Genomic DNA, 22,868 nt, shown 5'->3' on the forward strand with positions numbered 1-22,868 from the left:
TATAAGGAAGCCCAAGACAAAAATCTGATCTTTCCCAGCTTTTAGTAGTTAAAAAGGAATTTGTGGTTGGGACTAACAGTAACAGAATAAAAGAAAAATGACTCAAGATAAACTCTGGGTTTGAAAATGCAGTTAGTTGTACTGGTACAAATAAACACTGGAGTATTTACACTGAGAGGGCCTTGCTCGCCCTGGCAACAAACAGCTGGGTCTCATTCACACACATAGTAATTCAGATCAGGTTTGTCTTGTTCACTGCTCTACCTGCAGAGCTGAGCATGATTCTCACACATAATAAGCACACAGTAAATGTTTATTGAATAAGCCAATATATAAAACTATTTTGTTAAGTGTGCTTAGAAATTGCCTAGGTCAGATTTGGTTACTAACATCAAAAAAAAAATATGGAAAAATATATACATATATAAATAAATGAAATATATACTATGGGCTTCCCTGGTGGTTCAGACAGTAAAGAATCCACATGCAATATGGGAGACCTAGGTTCGATCCCTGAGTTGGGAAGATCCCCTGGAGGAGGGCATGGCAATCCACACCAATATTCTTGCCTGGAGAATTCCTGTGGCAGAGGAGACTGGTGGGCTACAGTCCATGGGGTCTAAAAGAGTCAGACACAACTGAGTGATAAATTTCATTTATTTATACACATATAAATAAATGAAATATATATTATAGGTATATAATGTATATACATATATACACTGAAGGTGGTGTAAGAAGGTTACCAGTATCAATATAAAAATATCCCAGCTACAGAGAATATCAGAACCAAACGGAAAAACCATGGCTTAGAAGATTTTAATGACAAATTGGAAGAATCTCTTTCTATATATTCTGCATAGCACCCAGCACATAGCTGGGGCTCATTACCAATTATTTATTGTTCTAAGGTTTTCAGCTTTATAGAGCCAAAAGACTGATGACATATGGGGTAAATGTTAAGCCTAATATTGAGTCCTATTATTCAATAACATCATGAAATACAGCAATTTGTTTTTTAAACTCCTCCCTGGTGGTGCAGCAGGTAAAGCGTCTGCCTGCAATGCAGGAGACCTGGGTTCCATCCCCAGGTCTGGAAGATCCCCTGGAGAAGGAAATGGCAACCCTCTCCAGTCCTCTTGCCTGGAAAATTCCATGGATGGAGGAGCCTGCTAGGCTTATACAGTCCACGGGATTGCAAACAGTCACACAGGACTGAGCAACTTCACTTCTTACATATTGTATACAAAATAAAATTTCATGCACTATAACTGACAAAAACAAATGGAAAGGTAATACTGAATCATATTCATTGCATCTTATTAATATTTAAACTAAAGCAGGAATTCTACAAATGATTTTAACACTAACACATGAATGTTTCTAGTTTTAGGAACAGCAGGATGACAAATGCTGATACACTTACAGACACTGACACAATCTGTGGGAAAAATTCACATAAATTAAAAATACAAAAAGGGATGATTCACATAAAAGACACAGTTATCACCTTGAATCATACTGAGGAAGTGGAGAAGAATAGCTGCAAAATAATTTAGAAAGCAAATGGGAAAATTAATGTAAGATAATTAGAAGCAAGCAACAGAAAATGTCAATGATAAGCAAAGGAAAAATAAAAACCACCAGAAAACAAAACCAAGGCATTTGGCATTTGTGGGACAATTTGGAAAAAGATTTGCCTCATATGGCTGTGTATAAGCTACTCCATAGACCTGGCATTAGTGAACTAGTTCCAAGTGTATACCAGTGTGTATTCTCCTTTTCAAATAAGCCCAACTAGCTGCTATTACTTTCCTTCCCTGTAGAAGTCTGCTGTCTGCAATGAATTCAAGGGGAAGGAGAGATAAGTTGCCTATTCAAATACTATACTGTGTCCAATGCAGAGGAAAGCTCATTTCTGATTTTATTATCCTATGATGCCTCAGCTTCTCAATTTACTAAATTAAACCCTTGGACTTTTCTTTCCTATGTAGAGTACAAAGTGTTGGTTCTAGATTTTGGTAACATGGTGGCAATTCACTAAACTAGGTTCAAAAAACTCAGTATGTTTGCCCACTGAATGAATGTATTCTGGGTGTTTCATATTTTCTGTCTCAACTCTGACTTTTTTTTTTTGCTTTTACAATCTTAGACCCATATACTATAAATCATGTAAATATTTTAAGCAGTTTAAAAATTAATATTACTATAATTAAGAATTTTTCTTTTTTTTTTTTTAAGAATTTTTCTAATTGAATTAAAGAAATGCAATATTGATGACTCAAAGACCACCATGTAGTTTATAGTTTATAAAGCACTTGCATGTAAATTATTTCTGTTTAAATGACATTGTGGTGACTTGTTTTTTTACAACTGTGATGTTGCAAGCTGTGATTGTGTAAGAACCTTTTAAATAATTTGTAGCATTACTCTGAGCTTAGGACTTTTCCTCTGTAAAACGGGAATAATGATAAAACTTATCTCAGTGTCATTTTAAGGTTGAAATAAATATTAAATAATACATGTGAAAAGATTTAGCACAATGCCAGATATATGACAAGTACTGGCTATGTTAGCCATCACACTTTATTGTAATTCAAAGCAGCAAAAAATACTTCATAAGATATATAAGGCACTTCACATATGTTAATCATAGTTAATTTATTTAATTCAAAATGAATCTGTACTTGTCCTGAATTACAATTAATTTACGGCCTAAACATCAATTTCAGAGGTGAAAATACTTTGAAGTTTTCAAATTATTTCTTTCCCATTTGTATACATATCGATTATCCCAAGTTTTAATTACCTATTAGGCAAAGAACCCAATATCTAAAAATACAGTAATTATCAATTTAGCAGTTGAAGCAGGTCACCTCTTAGCTGCCTGCTGACTAACAGGCAGCAAAGAGGAGCCTCTTTGATGTGGTTTTTACTATAGCTCTTCTGGTGTACACACATTGGTACATTTACTGTTTCTTTTCTTTTAAAAATTCATTTATTTAAAAAACTTTAATACAACTTCATTATAATTTTATTTCAGGAAAATAATATACTCAGAAAAAACATTTGAATAAAGTAAAATGAAATGATTAGACTAAAATTTTTTTATTGAAATGCAAAATTAAAGGCCCAAAAGTAGTGCCAGAATAGCCAGGCAATTTTTATGCACCAGCACTTTATTAATTTCCTTTCTAACACTGTGCTTTTGTCAATAAAAACAGATGTGCAGACTTGTCTAGAAAAAAATTTACTAATTATTTACAAATATATGTCACGTATACTCATTAATGAAGTCCTTTAGATCAATATTTCATACATGTGAAACTTGCCAATATGAATTTATAACTGCAAATGATAAATGCAATGTTAATTTAACAGGAGAAGTGACTTTCTGGTTACTTACCCAGAATGAACAGGACTTGAGACAAGATTGACATTGTCCAAGGTATCTGCAGCCCAGCTGTAATGTCTAAGAGAATCTGAGTCAAATTCTCTTGTGAATGTTAGATGCTGAAAAATAAACAATATATTATGTCAGCAACTCACCCAAGACAGTGGTTTCTCTGTACCTATAAAATATACCTGTATGTCTCCATCAGTCCAGATAGTTCAACATTCAAAATAAGCATTTTCTTATAGCCGTCTCTTTTATCCTCAGGTTACCAGTTCCAGGACACCCCTCACCCACCTGTGCCTGTGGATACTAAAATCCAGGGGTGCTCAAGTCCCTTATATAAAATAACCAGTGTCATCAGCGCTTTGCATCCACTGGCCTGACTGTATATTTCTCTATAGGTCTACATTGCAGTTTTAAGAATTAAAAAATAAAGTTCATTGATATGCTGTATTATTTCAGTCTTTTAAGAAACCACTTGAGTAACTGGCATGGCACAAGGAAGATCACAGAAGTAATTCTAACCACGATTTTAAGTACTTCAAAAATCTCTTAAGTTAATCCTACAACTGTAAATTTCTTTTCTGAATCTTAAAAAAAAAAAAAAATCAATCTTGATGACTTCTATTTCCAAGTGGGATAGAGAAGCCCGCAGCAGCCTAGTGCTGTGCTAAGCACACCAGGTAAGTATGGAAATCATCTATCTCTGCAGGCAGCAGAGAATAACTGAGGCGCAAAACTGGAGGACCTGTACTTGGAGAGAAGGTGACCTGCAAAAAGATGAGCTGACTTTTTGTTTCCATTCTTAACTTGAGGGCATTTGTCAATTACCAGTGCGGATGTAATCTGGGTTTTGTGCCTACAGGGGCTACCTGCAGGGGAATACAAAAACCAAAAGAGTTTTGGTGGAGATCTGGGTGGTCTCAAGCACGCTACAGATTTCCATTCAGAACATCTGCTAAATTCTGGGGTGATGCAGAACAGGAAGCTGAAAAACCAACCTGAAAACTTCTGAAAGGCATAGTAGAGCTTTTGGGCAGTTGAGAAAAAGATTCAGAGTTTGAGACTTAGAAGGGGAGGGGCCTCAAAGATCATACCAGAATTTCAAATGAGGACCCTGAAGGGCCAGAGACAGTTCAGAGATTGCCTGAGGCTTATCAGGGCTTCAAACCAGCCTCATTTCAGCAAAATCTTGATTGGATTAGAAGACTCAACCACCCCTGTATTTGCATAGCAGAGAGATCGTGACTCTTTGAAGGAATATATCATCACTGGGTGTGTCATGTCTATAAACTGGTTTTTAATACATCATGTCCAGCATGCAATGAAAAACTGCCAAGGATGGCCATAGCACATGAACAAAAACAGAAAAAGATACCCAAATATTATAAACAGATCCCAAGGTCATTCTTTATTTTGAAGGAAGCTTATAAGAACTTTCACTATAGTGATCATAATAACTATGATTAGTATGTTTAAGAAAACAGAAAAGATAGAGAAAATAAATTAAAGTTGGACAATTCAACAGAGCACTGGAATATGTGTAAGAAAGAATCAAATGGGTCTTTGTCCAGTTCTCAGTATAACGTGAGTTCTTGAGTAGACACAACAGAAAACAAGGTTAGTAAACTAGAAGTGTAAGTGGAAAAATATATAAAATGAAGGGTAGATTTAAAAAATTTTATTTTATATTGAACTATAGTTGATTTACAATGCTGTGTTAGTTTCAGGTGTATACTTCAGTGATTCAGTTTTATATATATATATATTTTTTCAGATTCTTTTCCCACATAGATTATTATAGAATATTGAATAGAGTTCTCTGTGCTATAAAAAGTAGGCCCTTGTTGGTTATTTGTTTTAAATATAGTAGTATGTGTATGTGAAGGGTAGATAGTTTAAAAGAATGAAAAATACAGAAAATGGTATGAGACAGAGAACACAGTGAAAGGTTTTAACATATGTGTAATTGGACTCTTAGAAGAAGAAAATAAAGTAGAGGCTAAATCTGAAGACAGAATTGCTAAGAATGTTCCAAATCTGATGAAAGATAGTATTTCACAGACCACAAACAATATCAATCTCACTTTTCATCCTGCTAAAGATCTGCTTTCTATTGAAACCCCAGTAAAACGGAAGTTGAGTGTTAAATCACACACACACACGTACAAAGAGAATAAGAGAACATATCAGCAGAAAAACAAGGATTGGTTGAAAGTCTCTATAAAAGTGATATGATCCTCACAATCCCCTCACTGATTTATCTGTTGCCAAAAAACTAACTGCTCTCCATCATCCTTGGCAGAAAGTTAGAGGCACAGAGACCAGAGGCAAAGATTAGAAGGTTAAAGGCACCATAGTGAAAATGGAGATTACTTGAAAGCTTATATACCAAATGTTCAAACCCAAACTTCTACCTTTACTGGTCTCCCAGAGAGACAGTGAGGGATGGAGCCTCGAGGCTGAAAATGGAGTCTTCTCTGAAATTTTCCAGTGAAATGTTCCAGGTTCATTTCTTTAGTGGAAGTCACAGATGGCAAGTCCTCTACCATGCAGAGTACCCTGTGAGCTTAATACTCAGTCATCAAAAGGTACCCCAAGTCATTGTCTCTGGAGAGAAGAGGCTGAAGGTGTATATGGAGGTTCTTTTAATCCAAATGAGTATGTCTGATAACAAGACATGACTTTTTATTGGTGTGTTTATTTGATAAGTCCTGCAATCAAACTGAACAATAATTTGTAGAGCACTATGTGCAGTCACTATCCTATCCAGATCTTAGGGGAATGCAGAAATGAATGAGGAGCAGCTTTCTCTGCATTCAGCGAGAGAGGACACAGCCGGTGGGTGGGTGTGTGATCAGTGATGTTCATAGGAGTATATAGAACCAGGTTCCTCATCCCTAAAGAGCAATACATCACTTCAGAAAGTGCCCACATTCTTTAAGGTTTAACCAAAGATTAGATGTTGGCATTAGCCTGGCCTCATTTACCAATTTTACTAACTTTTAGAGACCCCAAAGAACTACTGCCCTCCATGCGTAGTTGTTTCAATCGTTTCCTGACTCTCTGCGACCCTATGGACTATAGCCCGCAGACTTCTCTGTTCATGGGATTCTCCAGGCAAGAATACTGGAGTGGGTTGCCATGCCCTCTTCCAGGGGATCTTCCTGACCCAGGGATTGGACCCCCATCTCTTGAGTCTTCTGTATTGGCAGGCAGGTTTTTTTTTTACCAGTACTGCCATCTGGGAAGCCCAACTCACCTCCAGAGTAGGGCAAAATATTTAATGTGAAGTAGTGGTGCTGCTTACTCAATTTTTTAGCAAACTAAAATTCCTACATTTGGGGCCTTAAGGTTATTTTCCAAAGGACCCATTTTTTTCAAGCTCTAATAAATAAATAATATCACTCCTCTTTGGTAATTACAGTAAATTATTTACCCTTGGTCCTCTTAGAAACATGCACTGGCGACATTAATTATTGAAACGATCAATTATATCCCACAAAAAGGTAACACTGCCGTCATGCAATATTTATTGAGGGAGGCCCCCTCACTCTCTCCACTCCTAGGAACTCTGTCATAACACAAATGAACCAATGCACACTGAACACAAAGACTTGCTCAAAACAGTTGGCCGTACATCCTCATATTTGTTCCAGTTTTTTTTTCCCACAGAGTTTTGCAGAGGTTTATGGGCAGGCCTAACAATTTTAATAACCGAAATGCAGACAAAAGGCTCTTCTCACAATGCATCCACCGAAATACAAAACAAAGCATGCCATCTGAACCTATGGTTTTTATAGAGATGAGGTGGTAGCTTCATTTCCAAGCTACTTGTCTCTGAATACTTCTTTCTACAGACTGGGCTTCGCTGGTGGCTCAGACAGTAAAGAATCTGCCTGCAATGCGGGGGGCTTGGGTCTGCTCCCTGGGTCGGGAAGATCTCCTGGAGAAGGGAATGGCTACGTTCACTTAAAACGGAAATGTGCTGCTTGAATTGCTTACTTATTTTAATCAACAATATGAATTTCAAAATGTTCTGACACATCACTGTACATGGTACCACAGTACCAGGAAAAACTCTTCTTCCACTTCGTTACTTACAACAGACATTTAAAATGATAAATCAGACACTACATAAATGATGGTTGAAAAAGATGAGCTAGAGGGACTTCCCTGGTAGTCCGATGGTTAAGACTCCATGTTTCCAATGCAGGGCGCATAGGTTCAATCTCTGGTTGGGGGAACTAAGATGCCACATGCCGCGAGGCATAGCCAAAAAATTGAAAAGTAAAGATACCATGCTTATTTGGGAAAAAAAAAAGATGAACTAGAGACGGCTCTCAAACTTCCCACAGCAAGTAGGGGTGTTCCCAGGGCTTAATGAAAAAGCTGGGCTTTAGAGCTGAGTCACAGACTTGGATTTGAAAATCATCTTTGTCATTTGTGAATAGAGAGCACTTTTCCTACTCATAAGCTTTCTATTTTGGAAAGGCAGATCGATTGTGTCACTGAAGGCCTCACCTTGTCCCTTTATATTCACTGTAGCCCTGGAAATGTGGTTTATTTATCTTCATGGAAGATTTGGGAAAGGCAGCTGGGAGGCTCTGCTCAGATGCAGTTTTCACTCCTGTGGGCCTGAGCTTGGTCACAGAGGATAGCCACCTGCTTTGTTCCCCTACGCAGAACTTCATGAGGGGGCTACCTGTCCCGGGTCACTGATGCTGGCCACTGGGTAGGGCTCTGCCCAGGGGTTCAGTTACCAAGGCCCACTTGGGTCAGATACTCAGCCAACCCTCAAGCTGGCCTCCACCAGGAATGAAGGAGATATTTTGCCTTTGCCTTTTCTTTTTCTTTAATTACTGGAAGCCCCCTTGGAGATGCCCCAACACTACTTGCTGGTTTTAAGATCCTTAGAATGTTTCTTAACTTTTCTCGGTCTAAGTTCCCTTATTTTCAAATTGATGACTGGTTGATATGAAGATTAAGTGAAAATGTACACCTGAGATCAGGCACCAAGGCCAGTGTTGGTATGGTACAGTCGTTTCTACTTTGCAAAGACTTTCAAAGTACATATGTATAGTTGCTTCTATTTTTCCTTTCTTTTTTGAAAGTCACTTCTGCTTTTCAAAGGACTTTTATTTATATGAGCCCATTTGTTAAAATCTGATAATGTGTGGAGAAAACATGGCAAAAACAATTTCCAGTGCTAGGAGTGGCCCTTTACAATGACAGACACAGGATGCCTAAATTAAATCAACAGAGCCCATTCAGTTGGAAGAATGTATCTTCTAAATGCCTTAGTCTTATTTAAATTTCTATGTTAACAGCAACTCTATCAACTCAGTGTTAAGGACTGTTCTAGGCCTTTACATTCATGTGTTGTTTGAATCCTTAGGACCGAGTAGCCTCAGGAGGTAATATTACACCATTTTACAGTTGAGGAAACTGAGGTTCAGAGAGGGACTTCAAGAAATTGATAATACAAAGTATTTACTCAGTACTTAGAACACTATGTTAAGGAAAAGTTCACACTGACTTTAGACCTTTTACTCCCCAAGTCTAAAATGATTATGATTAAGCACATCATTTTTCATTTTGGAAGTGATGTCAAGGATACTATTAAAATCAAAATGCACATTATTCAATAGAGTCTAAAGCCTGACTAATGATGATATCACTGTCTCCAAGAGCTTCATACTTTCCCAAAATAGTTTCTCACCAGCCATATTTATCAGAGCAAAGAGGAGAACAAGTACACACTGGCCTCACCAATGAGGATGCACCCAAATGCCCAGGACTGGAAATAAATGTGCAGGCATGGAAGAAAAGAGTCAGGAGAAAAGAAAGTATTTGCAAGGAAAAGAAAGAGAAATCCAATTAACTCCAATATCGGCTAATTCTCCAGGCTGCAGACTGTCAGACCGTCACCCCCAGCGTCAGATGACACCAGGTAAGGTCTGTCAGCTTGGCTGCCCCTGGCAGAAGGCCGTCCTGTAGATGAACTGGTGGTCTGAATACTGCTAATGTGAACGGCACCAGGTAAAGCTCACAGCAACAGGTCACAGGCAAAACCCAGTGCATCTAATCAGAAAACCTGTAAACATGATCTAGTTGAGAAACAGCTGGATGAAGTAAGCAGCCTGGGCACCCGGGAAAACACAAGCTTGTCAAAAGTCAATACCCAGCTCTTAGTGGCTTTAGCAGTTACCCAAGGATAACTTCAGCCTACAGCCACATGTCAAACAGGGCCAGGGCAGGGCAACCCACATAGGCGTCAGATTCCCTAGACCCAGAATATATGATTGGCTTTGAGGTGGGCTGCCTCACTTCATGGCCCATGAATGGCAAGTCAGAAACCCTCATTGAACCTCCATTTCTGCATCAGAGTAGTGGTGGATAATGTTAACTGTCCCAACTCACTGTGAGAATGCAATGACCTAAGTGGTGTGAAAATGATGTGAAAATTCTAAATTGCGAGGTAAACAAAAACACAGATAATAATAATCCTGATACTCCCCGATCTTTTATATTTGAATCTATTTCTTAAATTTATGTTAACATTGCAGCCCCTTGTGTAGCTTTTTAGGCTGGCATATGTTTTTATTAGACTATAGGGAGTAGCCTGCTGGATTAACAAACATTAAGTGGCATTTTGGTCATGACAAATTCTGGTCTAAACATCAACTCTTCCAGGTGAACATGCTTCACTCAGGCTGCCATACGTTGCTTATAACAGTGGCACTGTGGCCTAAGGGCGGCAGCAGAAGGGACTCAGGTAGTCAGCAGATCTGTTTTATTCTCAGCTGGACCACCAACCATCACCTAATGTGACAATGGGCAAGTAAAACACTCCTTTCAGCCCCAGGCTCTTTGTCTGTGATGCAGCAATGATAATACCTAGTCCATAAGGTGGCTGAATACATGGAATTAGGTGACGCATTTAATAAAAGGAATGGTAGGTGCTGCCCTGATTATTATAATTATTGTGACCTATGGCATATACTGAATGAAATGGAAAACTGTTGAAATACACAGTAGGTCTGTTTCGACATCAACCACAACTACCCGGAAATATTTTTTAAAGAAATGGATAGAGAAGATTGTGGCAAAGTGGGATATTGCTTAGCCATAAAAAGGAACGAAACTGTGCCATTCACAGAGATGTGCATGGACCTAGAGACTGTCACACAGACTGAAGTAAATCAGAAAGGGAAAACAAATATTGTATAGTAATGCATGTGTTTGGAATCTAGAAAACGGTACAGATGATCTTACTTGCAAAGCAGAAATAGAGACACAGATGTAGAAAACAAATGAATGGATACCAAGGGGGAAAGGGGAAGAACTGGGAGATTGGGATTGACATATATACGCTACTGTGCATAAAAGGGTAACTAATGAGAACCTAGTGTACAGCACAGGGAACTCTACCTAATGCTCTGTGGTGATTTAAATGAGAAGGAAATCCAAAAAAGAAGGGATATATGTATTTTTTAAAAGAGAAAGAAATGGATTCCATCTTAAAACAAGTCTAATTCATAGTAACAGAGGCTAGAGTGGTGGTTACCGTAGACTGGGGTCAGGGGCGGTGGAGGAAAAGAGGAGATATTGATCAAAGGGAATAAATTTTCAGTTATAAGATGAATAAATTCTGGAAACCTGAAGCACAGCACAATGACTGCAATGAATAAAAATGTATCAAACACTTGAAATTTGCTAAGAGAGTAGATCTCCAGTGTTCTCACCACACAGCAAAAAACGGTAGTTATGGGAGGTGATGGATGTGTTAATTAGCTTGACCATGGACACCATTTCACAATGCAGATATATTTCAAAACATCATGTACACCTTATAAATGGATTCCATAAAAGAAAAACTGATTGAAGCAGAAAAATAAAAATTAAGAGCTTACTAAACCGGGTCTTTTTCTAAAGTATTTCTTTTCTAGAAATCTTATTACCCATAAGACTTATTTGAGACTAGAATACAAACCATAGTGAAGTTGCATTCTAAGGATTTCCAAATCAGATTGATTTTAAGCAAATTTAGCAACCACTTTAACAACAGAAGGTGAGTCAAGGTCAGCATAGAAGCTGAGAATGTTAATACATCAACATCCGGCTCAAGACGTCTAAATGAACTGTACTATCTTAAGTTACAACACCAAACTCTGCCTTAAAAGAAAAAAGCCTGTAATCTTGCTGGCCAATCTGTGAGAGGTGTTGAGTGGGCCACCTGAGTAATGCTGGCAAAGCACTTTGAAGAGGAAAAAGCAGTACATTAAACGCCACTAGTTGAAGGTGCTTATCTTTTAAGGACTATCTCTAGCAAATTTTTAATCCCAGGCTGGTGGCCTTCTGCCACCAGGTACATTTGTGAGAGCCCTTTAGAAATTAGCTTAAAGGAAAGGAACAGTCAAGTTAATCTGCTGATGGAGGAGGGAGTGGGCAGGCAGGGGTAGAATGGGGTTGGCAGGGACAGTGGGGAACATTAGCATAACCAGCCTTTTGGGTTGGGCATTTTTCTCCCTTTCTATTACTGAGATCATGGAAAGGGCGTAGGTCTTAAATAAATAAATGTGAATTTCTCCCAAACAACTCTCCAATTCACATATTCCTTGCTAATACATCAAGTTGTGCACAACACAGTATATGGCTAAGGATACATGAAACCATCGTCAGCCTCACAGAAGACCAAGTCCAGCTCAAAGGATCTGGAATCCTAGGTGGGGAGATAAATGAGAAGAGTTAGGGGGTGGACAGTGTGACAACTGCCTCCAGGTATGGGGAGGCTACTGGGAGGCCTCCAGCACTGACTCCAGAACGATCTTCACAGGGACCCAACAGCCAGTATAACTGTTCGCATATTGGTATAGTTACACCTTCTAAACTGGTCACCACTGGAAGCTCTGCTACTAGCCCCCTTAGACACAAAGACTGTGGGCAAACCAGTTCTGAAGAAGGAAGTCTGCAAGTTGAGAGCAACCTAATTGGAGACGGACAGGGCCCTGTTGCTGCCCCATTTTTCTCTTTTTGTAGATGCATGTCTACAACCTCAGATATGCAGATGATACTACTCTAATGGCAGAAAGCCAAGAGGAACTAAAGAGCCTCTTGATGAATTGGAAAGAGGAGAGTGAAAAAGCTGGCTTAAAACTCAGCATTCAAAAAACTAAGATCATGGCATTTGGTCCCATTACTTCATGGCAATTAGATGGGGAAAATGTGGAAACAGTGACAGATTTTATTTTGGGGAGGGCTTCAAAATCACTGCAGACTGTGACTGCAGCCATGAAATTAAAAGATACTTTGGCAGAAAGGCTATGACAAATCTAGACAGCGTATTAAAAAGCACAGATATCATTGTGCTGACAAAGGTCCTTATAGTCAAAGCTATGGTTTTTCCAGTAGTCCTATAGTGATGTGAGAGGTGGGCCATAAAGAAGGCTGAGTGCTGAAGAATTGATGCTTTTGAATTGTGATGCTGGAGAAGACTTTTGAGAGTCCCTTGGACAGCAAGGAGATCAAACCAGTCAATTCTAAAGGAAATTAACTCTGAATACTCACTGGAAAGACTGATGCTGATGAAGCTGGAACTCTAATACCACCTGATACAAAGAAACGACTCTTTGGAAAAGGTCTTTTGGAAAAGATCCTGATGCTGGGAAGGATTGAGGGCAGGCAGGAGCAGAAGGGGGCAACAAAGGATGAGATGGTTGGATGGCATCACCAACTCAATGAACATGAGTTTGAGCAGACTCTGGGAGATAGTGAAGGACAGGGAAGCCTGGTACACTGCAGTCCATGGGGTTGCAAAGAGTTGGACACGACTTAGTGACTAAACAACAACAACAACAGATGCACGGCATCTGTGTCTACAGAACCAAAAGGAAATGAAAGGTTTTGTTAGAGATCATCTGGCAAAGAACTCCTTTCTCTATTTTTTGACCTTGCTGAGCAGCTTGTAGAATATTAGTTCCCTAACTAGGGATCAAACCTGGGCTCCCAGAACTGGAAGCACAAAATCCTAACCACTGGACTGACAACGAGTTCCCTCATTTTATTTTTATTTAGTTAAAATTAGATTTATTCCTGGAAAGAAAGCATAAACTAACATAATCTCAAGGTTGAACTGCACTTTGAGGTGGCTAGAAGACTTTCTACGCTGCCCTTGATAGGTGGTTGTTCAGGCCGGATTTGACCATTACCAATAGCCAGCATTCAGCATTCCAGAAAAACATTTACTTTTGCTTCATTGATTACACCAAAGCCTTTCACTATGTAGGTCACAACAAACTGGAAAATTCTTCATGAGATGGAAATACCAGACCACCTGACCTGCCTCCTAAGAAATCTGTATGCAGGTCAAGAAGCCACAGTTAGAACTGGACATGGAAAAACAGACTGATTCCAAATTGGGAAAGGAGTATGACACGGATGTATATTGTCACGCTGCTAATTTAACTTCTATGCATGTGAAATGCCAGGCTGGATGAAGCACAAGCTGGAATCAAGACTGACGGGAGAACTATCAATAACCTCAGATGTGCAGATGACACCACCCTTATGGCAGAAAGCAAGGAAAAACTTAAGAGCCTCTTGATGAAAGTGAAAGAGGAGAGTGGAAAAGTTGGCGTAAAACTCAACATTCAAAAAGCTAAGATCATGGCATCCAGTCTCATCACTTCATGGCAAATAGATGGGGAAACAATGGGAACAGGGAGAGACTTTATTTTCCTGGGCTCCAAAATCACTGCAGGTGGTGACTGTAGTCATGAAATTAAAAGATGCTTGCTCCTTGGAAGAAAAGCTATGACCAACCTAGACAGCATATTAAAAAGCAGAGACATTGCTGACAAAGGTCCATCTAGTCAAAGCTATGGTTTTTCCCGTAGTCATGTACTGATGTGAGAATCGGACTATAAAGAAAGCTGAGCGCCAAAGAATTGATACTTTTGTACTGCGGTGTTGGAGAAGACCCCTGAGAGTCCCTTGGACTGCAAGGAGATCCAACCAGTCCATCCTAAAGGAAATCAGTCCTGAATATTCACTGGAAGGACTGATGCTGAAGCTGAAACTCCAATACTTTGGCCACCTGATGCGAAGAACTGACTCATTTGAAAAGCCCCTGATGCTGGGAAAGATTGAAGGCAGGAGGAGAAGGGGATGACAGAGGGTGAGACAGTTGGATGGAATTACCGACTCGATGGACATGAATTTGAGCAAGCTCTGGGAGTTGGTGATGGACAGGGAAGCCTGGCATGCTGCAGTCCATGGGATCACAAAGAGTCAGACACGACTGAATGACTGAACTGAACTGAATAGCCAGCATATTAGTGAGGACAGAAGCCCAAATTAAACTGGCTTAAAATGCTCCAGGGGTTGGGGGCAGGTTGAGATTAATGTACTGGTTTATATAATGGGAAAGTCTGGGTGGTGCAACATCAGGCATGACTGGATCTAGCTACTGCCCAAAAGATGGTAGGAATCGTTCATCTTCATGCTCCATCTCTAGCCCCCTTTGGGTTTATGTCACCGTTCAGCTTAGCAACCCCAAATGCTGCACAAACTCTCTTTAGGCCGGCTGAGATTTTATATTTCACCCTGATGTAGTCTTTATAATCCAGGACAAGGAATTCTCTGAATAGCCAGAACTGAGGCCCACCCTTGTAGGAGAGGAGAGGGAGGAATTCAACCCCTTCTAAATGACACCAGGTGGCGCTAGTGGTAAAGAACCCGTCTGCCAATGCAGGCGACATAAGAGACGTCGGTTTGATCCCTGGATCAGGAAGATATCCTGCAGGAGGGCATGGCAACCCACTGCAGTATTCTTGCCTGGAGAATTCCATGGACAGAGGGGCCTAGCAGTCGACAGGGTCATAAAAAGGCGAACATGACTGAAGTGACAGAACACAGCAGGCATGAGTAAAGGTATAGGCGTAGGAGAATCAGACGCCGTCACCGCCGTCTAAAGAGAGTGGGCTGGGAATTCTAATTTCTGCTCTTATTCCATCTTTTAATAACTACCAGAAATCACACTGATTTAAATGTTTCTGCCTACAGTACACATCCCAACAACTTTTAGGGTCATTCAAAGGAAGTGTAATTAACTGGGTAACCTGCACAATATTTTTAGACCACTATTACCTTCTGCTTCATATCTATGTAAAGGTCAACTATTTCCGTTCCTTTAATGATGCCTTCTATGCCCTAATTTTTAGTATAGTCATTTTCTCCATAATTTTCATAACTTGTTGCTGAATATAAACTGGAAATGTTGTCAGTTCCTTTTAAAGCACATTCAATAAGAACTTATTACTAGAATTAGAAACAAGCATAATAAAGAACATGTGTCTAAATATAATCTTTCATGCCAAAAAAAAAGTGAATGCAGAGGACGGCACCACACCCATGTTAAGAATACTGACAGTGTGAGATCCTGGAGGGCAGAGTGCAGTGGGATTAGCTGACTCCCTTCCCAGGTGGAGCAGTGCAGACTGAGTGGAGTGGTATTAAATATTATGTATATCCGAGTCACTCTGCCGTACAGAGGGAATGAAAGCAACACTGTAAATCAACTAGACTTCAATAAAACTTCCTTTAAATAAAGAAGGCAAAAAGAAGGCAACATAGGGCCGTATGGCTAGTGACTCTGCCATTCATTAGCTGTGTCCCCTGGGGTGAGTTACTTCAGCTGCTTGTACCTCAATTTCTTCATCTTTCTCAACTTCTTTTAATTTTTTCTGTAAATTAATTTTTATTAGAGTATAGTTGCTTTACAGTGTTGTGTTAGTTTCTGCTGACAGCCAAGTGAATCAGCTATATGTTTACACGATCCCTTCTTTTTGGGATTTCCCTCCCATTTAGGCCACCACTACATGTGACTCTTGATTGCAAAGTGAAGGGAAGGTAAAGGAATGTAGAGTTCCTGGATAACCCAGTATCACAGTACAGAAGAGTCCACTCTTGATATCCATAGGGGGATTACGTGGTTCATGGACTAATCATGACTAAGACCCAGCAGGGCATGGGGATGGCTTCCTTCTCCCAACTCTGCTCCTCAGCTCTGGCCTCCACACCTGCCCTCATATCTGCACAGGTTTTCAGGAACCTGGGGTGGCAGGCCTGTGCTAACCATCCTGGGTCTCATCTCCACTTTAACTGTGGTTAATGTGCAAACTGATTAATCAGCAGCCGGATAATAAAGAGGCAACTGTGCCTTGTATGGGTGAGCTCTACCGTTGCAAAAAAAAAAGAAAAAACAAGAAGTTCACGGTGAGTTAATTTTTATTCATTTTTCACCTTTACTTGTCAAAGCAACTTTAACTGGGCAATGATAGGGCAGTTTTAAATCTTACACTAAGTCATATATCACTGCTTTAGGAATTATAAATATTTAAGATTCCTTACATGCCTTCAGACAAAATCAACACCATGGAGAAACTCCATTATAAAATTTTACACATGCAGATTTTGAGACATGATAGACATAAACTAATATTTTTTTGTCACTTAATTCTAACAAAGTGTTTAAATGCACTTCTTAAGTAAATGCTTCTCATGAATTGTGCCCAGTGTAACTAGACTCTTCCCTCTGAAATAAAGCCAGTCTTTTGAGGAATTAGTCTTTTCTTTCTCTTCTGTAATAAATGAGACATTAGGGACTAAGTAAGTTGCTATACCTCTTTCAGAATTTGTCCTCCCCTTTCCTCCAAATTCTTATTTTATTTTATACAAATAAAAGAGTTGAAAAAGCTGTATAAGGAATACTTATAGACACTCAACGTAGATTCAACAGTTGAGCATTTTGTCATATTTGATTTTCTTCTCTCTCTCCATGCAAATACATTTTTGGCTGAACCATTTGAAAATAGCTGACTTAAACATTACTTCATTATTTAAAATTTCAACATGCATACCCCTGGAAGAGAGATATTCCCCTATATAGCTTCAATACTATTATCACTGCTAGGAAAATGAACACTAATTTCCTAACAGTATAGCCAGTATGTTTTCAAATGCCACCAACTGTCCCTAAAATGTCTTTATGCCATTTGTTTCTTTTTTCCAAGTCTCCAGTAAATTTATCCTGGAGTCAAGTGATGTGTTCATTAAACGTGCTAGTTCCATGAGAAATGCCTGTCAGACCACAGATTCCCTGTCACCATTAAAGAAAGCAACTATCTGCTTCCGCAGTTAGGAACTTAATAATTATTAGTAAAAAATTTTAAGGTATCCTAAGCTTGCCTTTCTTCTGACTGGTCTATAGCAGGGTTTGCGATGTCCAGAGGTGTTGTTGAAACTGGAGCAGCAACAAACTATACAAAAGAACACCAGCTTCACCTCAAACGTTCTCTCTAGCCTTCATTTCTTTTTCACAAATCCTTCATTCTGAGTAAACGCTGCCCCACCCTTCTACCTGATTAAGTAGATCTTGGTAGTAGTTAGCAGGGAGTGGTGTGAGAATGCTCAGAAGCCTGTTTGTAGGCTTGTAGCATTGCAAACATCTGCATTTTCCTTAAGGCAGACAGGCAGAAACTGAGAGACTGATAACTACGGTGGTAAAAGGGGTGGTCATGGTGGTGGAGGTGATGGTGGTGGGGATGGGGTCATGGGGTGGTGGAGGTGATGGTGGTGGGGATGGGGTCATGGTGGTGGAGGTGATGGTGGTGGGGATGGGGTCATGGTGGTGGAGGTGATGGTGGTGGGGATGGGGTCATGGGGTGGTGGAGGTGATGGTGGCAGTAATGGGGTCATGGTGGTGGGGGTGATGGTGGTGGGGATGGGGTCATGGGGTGGTGGAGGTGATGGTGGCGGGGATGGGGTCATGGGGTGGTGGAGGTGATGGTGGCAGTAATGGGGTCATGGTGGTGGAGGTGATGGTGGTGGGGATGGGGTCATGGGGTGGTGGAGGTGATGGTGGCAGTAATGGGGTCATGGGGTGGTGGAGGTGATGGTGGCAGTAATGGGGTCATGGGGTGGTGGAGGTGATGGTGGCAGTAATGGGGTCATGGTGGTGGAGGTGATGGTGGCAGTAATGGGGTCATGGGGTGGTGGAGGTGATGGTGGCGGGGATGGGGTCATGGGGTGGTGGAGGTGATGGTGGTGGGGATGGGGTCATGGGGTGGTGGAGGTGATGGTGGTGGGGATGGGGTCATGGGGTGGTGGAGGTGATGGTGGTGGGGATGGGGTCATGGGGTGGTGGAGGTGATGGTGGTGGGGATAGGGTCATGGGGTGGTGGAGGTGATGGTGGTGGGGATGGGGTCATGGGGTGGTGGAGGTGATGGTGGCAGTAATGGGGTCATGGTGGTGGAGGTGATGGTGGTGGGGATGGGGTCATGGGGTGGTGGAGGTGATGGTGGTGGGGATGGGGTCATGGGGTGGTGGAGGTGATGGTGGCAGTAATGGGGTCATGGTGGTGGAGGTGATGGTGGTGAACTCATGGTGATAATGGTGGTGGTGGCCTCCATTTCAGGCCCTTGCCCCTAAACAATTATATATTCAGAAATATAAACCATAATTAGATTCAGTGGAGGATCTGTTATTCCATTATAAAACTAGGCACATGTGTTATATAACAGCCAAGTGTTCAAGGACTCTCCTTTCACTTGAAACTTTGCAAGTTCTGTGGGGTTCTCTTAGAGCGTAGAGAATTTCAGCTATTTCTATACTCAGAAGTGTTATCAATATACACTAATATATTTCATTTCAGTTGGGAACATAAAGAGATCAGAATCACCCAACTAGGAGAATGACCACAGCCAACCAAGCATAAAGTTCTTCAGAAAACCACAACCTAGGCTACACTTTATACCTAAGAGCTTAGCTTCATTATTTGAGACAAGTGCCTTCTCTGGTGCTAACACCCACTTAAATTATGGCATGCACCTATAATCATTCTACAAATGGTGTTTTGTTTGACCAAACACTGAATAGCCATTGTAGTCATCTTTGTAAGGCCTGCTTGCTAAGAATGCTCTAGAGAGTATAAAAGTGTTAAAATATGTACTGTGGGTGCTTCCCTGGTGGCTCAGTGGTAAAGATTCTGCCTGCCAATGTGGGAGACACGAGTTTGATCCTTGAGCCAGGAAGATCCCAGAGCATGCTGTGAGCAGCTAAGAACCACAGCTACTGAAGACCACACAACCTGGAGCCCATGGTCCTCAAGAGAAGTTACCGCAATGAGAAGCCTGTGCATGGCATCTAGAGATTAGCCCCCACTCACTGAAGCCAGAGAAAAGCCCACACATCAACGATGACCCAGCACAGCCAAAAATAAATAAAGAAATAAATAACTTAAAAAAAAAAAAAAGCTTTAAAAAATACGTACTGTGCTCCTTGTGAAGTACCATGTACATCTGTGTTTCTGGAAGTCAGCATCTCCAGACAGGTGGAACCCCCCAAGATGTGGCTACCTAACTTGGTGATAATAAATGTCTATCACTTATTCATCTGCCCCAATTTACCTTTATTATGTAGTGAATCAGTAAGTTCAGCATAATTTCACCATGTATATTGTTTAACTATTATAGGCCACCTACAAACTTAGTTTTATGGTCCAAACAGTTTCATCCATCACCAGCTCCTGACTGCACGTTTAAAACCAGGTATTATTATGTGTATCTAGACTAATGATCTATCCTAAGTCCATAGGCAGCAAGATTCTGTTACTAGGACTTCCTATAATAAACCAGTATCTATTGAGCCACAGTTATTGGAAAGAAGACATTGCATAAATACCAAATTAGCCAAACAAAGATTCTAGCAGAAAGCAAAATACTAGCATATCTTGAGAAAGCCCATCCCAGGCACCTTTGGAGCTAATGGGCCAAAAACATGACCAATCTAATCTATGGCTCACTAAAAACAATTTCAGCAAATTCCAACACCCATACACTGTCGAGCAGAATCAAGCATTCGTGTGGATAATGTCAGCAACTTTAGCTACCAATTATTATTAACTCTCTTTTTCAAAAAACTGAAAGACTTGACTAAGAAATGAGAAAGGTACCCGTGCCTTTCCTAGGACTTCTTTAAATTCCTCTCTGTGGGATCTGAGAGACTGATCTGCAGAAGACAGGGATATTTCGATTTACGGTAAGACTGATTTCTTTTTTCTTTTTTTTAGCCACGCACTGTGGCACGTGTGATCCTGGTTCCCCGACCAGGGACTGAACCTGTGCCCCCTGCAGTGGAAGTGTGGAGTCTCAACCACTGGACCGCCAGGAAAATCCCTGACTTTTTCTTTAACTGGCAGTATAGGAAGACTTACAAAGGCAAAATCAAACTCGCAGAAATAGAGTTCCCGTCATGCGACAAAGAATGTGACTCAATCATAACAAATGAAAGCTTCACAACGAAAGAAGTTTTGAGGAAGAACACGTACCTGCTCTTTGGACGGCACCAGCAGCTCCTCAATCATCATGCTGTCCCGGGCGTAGGAGCTTCGGTTCAAGGTGTAAGACCTATCCGAGCTGAAGGAGCGGAGGCTGTTGTAGTTACAGTTAACCATTCAAGAGGGGGAGATGATGATGAGATGGGTAAAAGAACATTAATGCATGCAACTTTCAGAACAGGCAAGATGGCTCAAAATATCAACCAAAATCGTTCTTGAAAAGACATGGTCAAAAATAAACTTCCTTATACTTGAGGAAATTTCTTAAGCTTAGATAACCTCATGATCAGGTTTTGTTTAAAATTAGGCTGTCTGGTATTCAATCTGTGAGAAGATGAAATATAGGAAGACTTTGGATGTTTCTCTGTGACAGTTGAACCAATATGACAATTGAGAAGAACCGGATGACTCTAGGCAATTTGATAGCTGGAGAGATTTTTTTTTCTTTGTTAAAACCTTTTTTGAGAGTCTCCTCTCTTTCTGGTCCATATTTGTCTGTCTCGCACTATTTAATGGAATTATGTTGCTATAAATGCATCTGTTAATAAGGATTTGGGAACTAGATGCAGGTTTAACCTACTGAGAGCTCTGGTTGGCAACTACCTCTCATGGAAAACATGAAGAAACAAGAAGTGTTATCCTGACATGATCTTTTTTGCCATCTTTCTGGCTGTGAAAAATTAAAATTCCATATACAGTTATCTTGCCTTTCCTTTCTGTACTCTTTTTAGCTTTGCTTCTTCTGCTCTTCTCCTTCCTAGTCTTTCTCAATATTCTATGCAGCCTCTGAACTCCCCAGAGTGCAGGACCCCTGATGTCCTAAAGTGCCACTCACCACCTTGAACCTCTAAAATCATACCAAGAAGGCATGGGGGATGGGCAAAATGGGTGAAGGTGGTCAAAAGGTATAAACTTTCAGTTATAAAATGAGTCAGACCTGAGGATTTAATGTACAGCATGCTGACTATAGTTTATAATAGTGTTTTGCATATTTGAGGGTTGCTAAGTGAGATCTTAAAATCTGTCATCCTAAAAAAAAAAAAGTGCAACTACGTGTGTTGATGAGTGTTAACAAGACCTATTATGGTGCTTGTTTTGCAATATATACATATGTGGAACCACTATGTTATGTACCTGAAATTAATATAAAGTTTATTTGTCAGTTATATTTTGATTAAAAAAAAAGAAACCAATAGCGTAAGGGATCCTAGTAACTCTACATATATCCATGTATCTACATATATCTACATAATATTCAGACAGACTGGGGTGGCAGCTCATATAGGCACTGGCAGAAAGAACCCTGGTGATCCTTCAGGAACACAGAGCATGGAGTCTTGTGAGAAGCTGCTTCAAGGCCCCTTGCCTCCCTACCAGGTAGGTGGTCATGAGGTGGCTTCTCATTGACTCCTGTTTTGAAAGTGGTCTGAGGCTTCCTGTCTCATCGTCCTTGGAAGACAGTTGCAGAATACGAGACTGCTGAGCCGCCTTCCGGAACGGGCTCCTCAGCGATGGGGAAGCTCACAGCTAATGTGGTAGACATACAGCCCCTTTGGTTTCAGGGTCATCTTTCCTGGTGTGGAGGACAAGGACCACGGCAAGTTGGCCCCGCCTATGGAGAAGGCAATGGCACCCCACTCCAGTACTCTTGCCTGGAAAATCCCATGGACGGAGGAGCCTGGTAGGCTGCAGTCCATGGGGTTGCGAAGAGTGGGACACCACTGAGCAACTTCACTTTCACTTTTCACTTTCATGCATTGGAGAAGGAAATGGCAACCCACTCCAGTGTTCTTGCCTGGAGAATCCCAGGGACAGGGGAGCCTGGTGGGCTGCTGTCTATGGGGTTGCACAGAGTCGGACACGACTGAAGTGACTTAGCAGCAGAAGCAGGGAGTAATAAACTGTCTGAATCCAAACATGGCTACTTGAATCTTTACCGGCAGCATTGGTCAGACTTTGGCCTCAGCCCTGCTTTGTCTGTGCTTGTCAGAAAAAAGAGCAAAGGAGACATACCTAAGAAATGATTCTGTGCTTGCACAAAATGATTTCTTTTCCCCTACTGCCTGTCTTGA

General features: G+C 40.7%; 1 protein-coding gene across 4 annotated transcripts in view; it reads right to left on the reverse strand.

The window, feature by feature from the left end:
* Positions 1-22,868, reverse strand: part of ANK3 (ankyrin 3) — a 365,593-nt gene that overhangs the window by 88,485 nt on the left and 254,240 nt on the right. For 3 of the 4 annotated variants that reach the window (XM_043926997.1, XM_043926999.1, XM_043927000.1), the window contains 2 exons: positions 20,788-20,890; positions 3,407-3,513 (listed from right to left, as the gene is read on the reverse strand). In XM_043926997.1, coding sequence (XP_043782932.1) covers positions 3,407-3,513; positions 20,788-20,890 — 210 coding nt within the window. The remainder of the gene's footprint in view (positions 1-3,406; positions 3,514-20,787; positions 20,891-22,868) is intronic. The other variant, XM_043926998.1, reaches the window with a different exon arrangement.

This window comes from Cervus elaphus, chromosome 15, assembly GCF_910594005.1.
Source record: "Cervus elaphus chromosome 15, mCerEla1.1, whole genome shotgun sequence".
Classification (NCBI taxonomy): domain Eukaryota; kingdom Metazoa; phylum Chordata; class Mammalia; order Artiodactyla; family Cervidae; genus Cervus; species Cervus elaphus.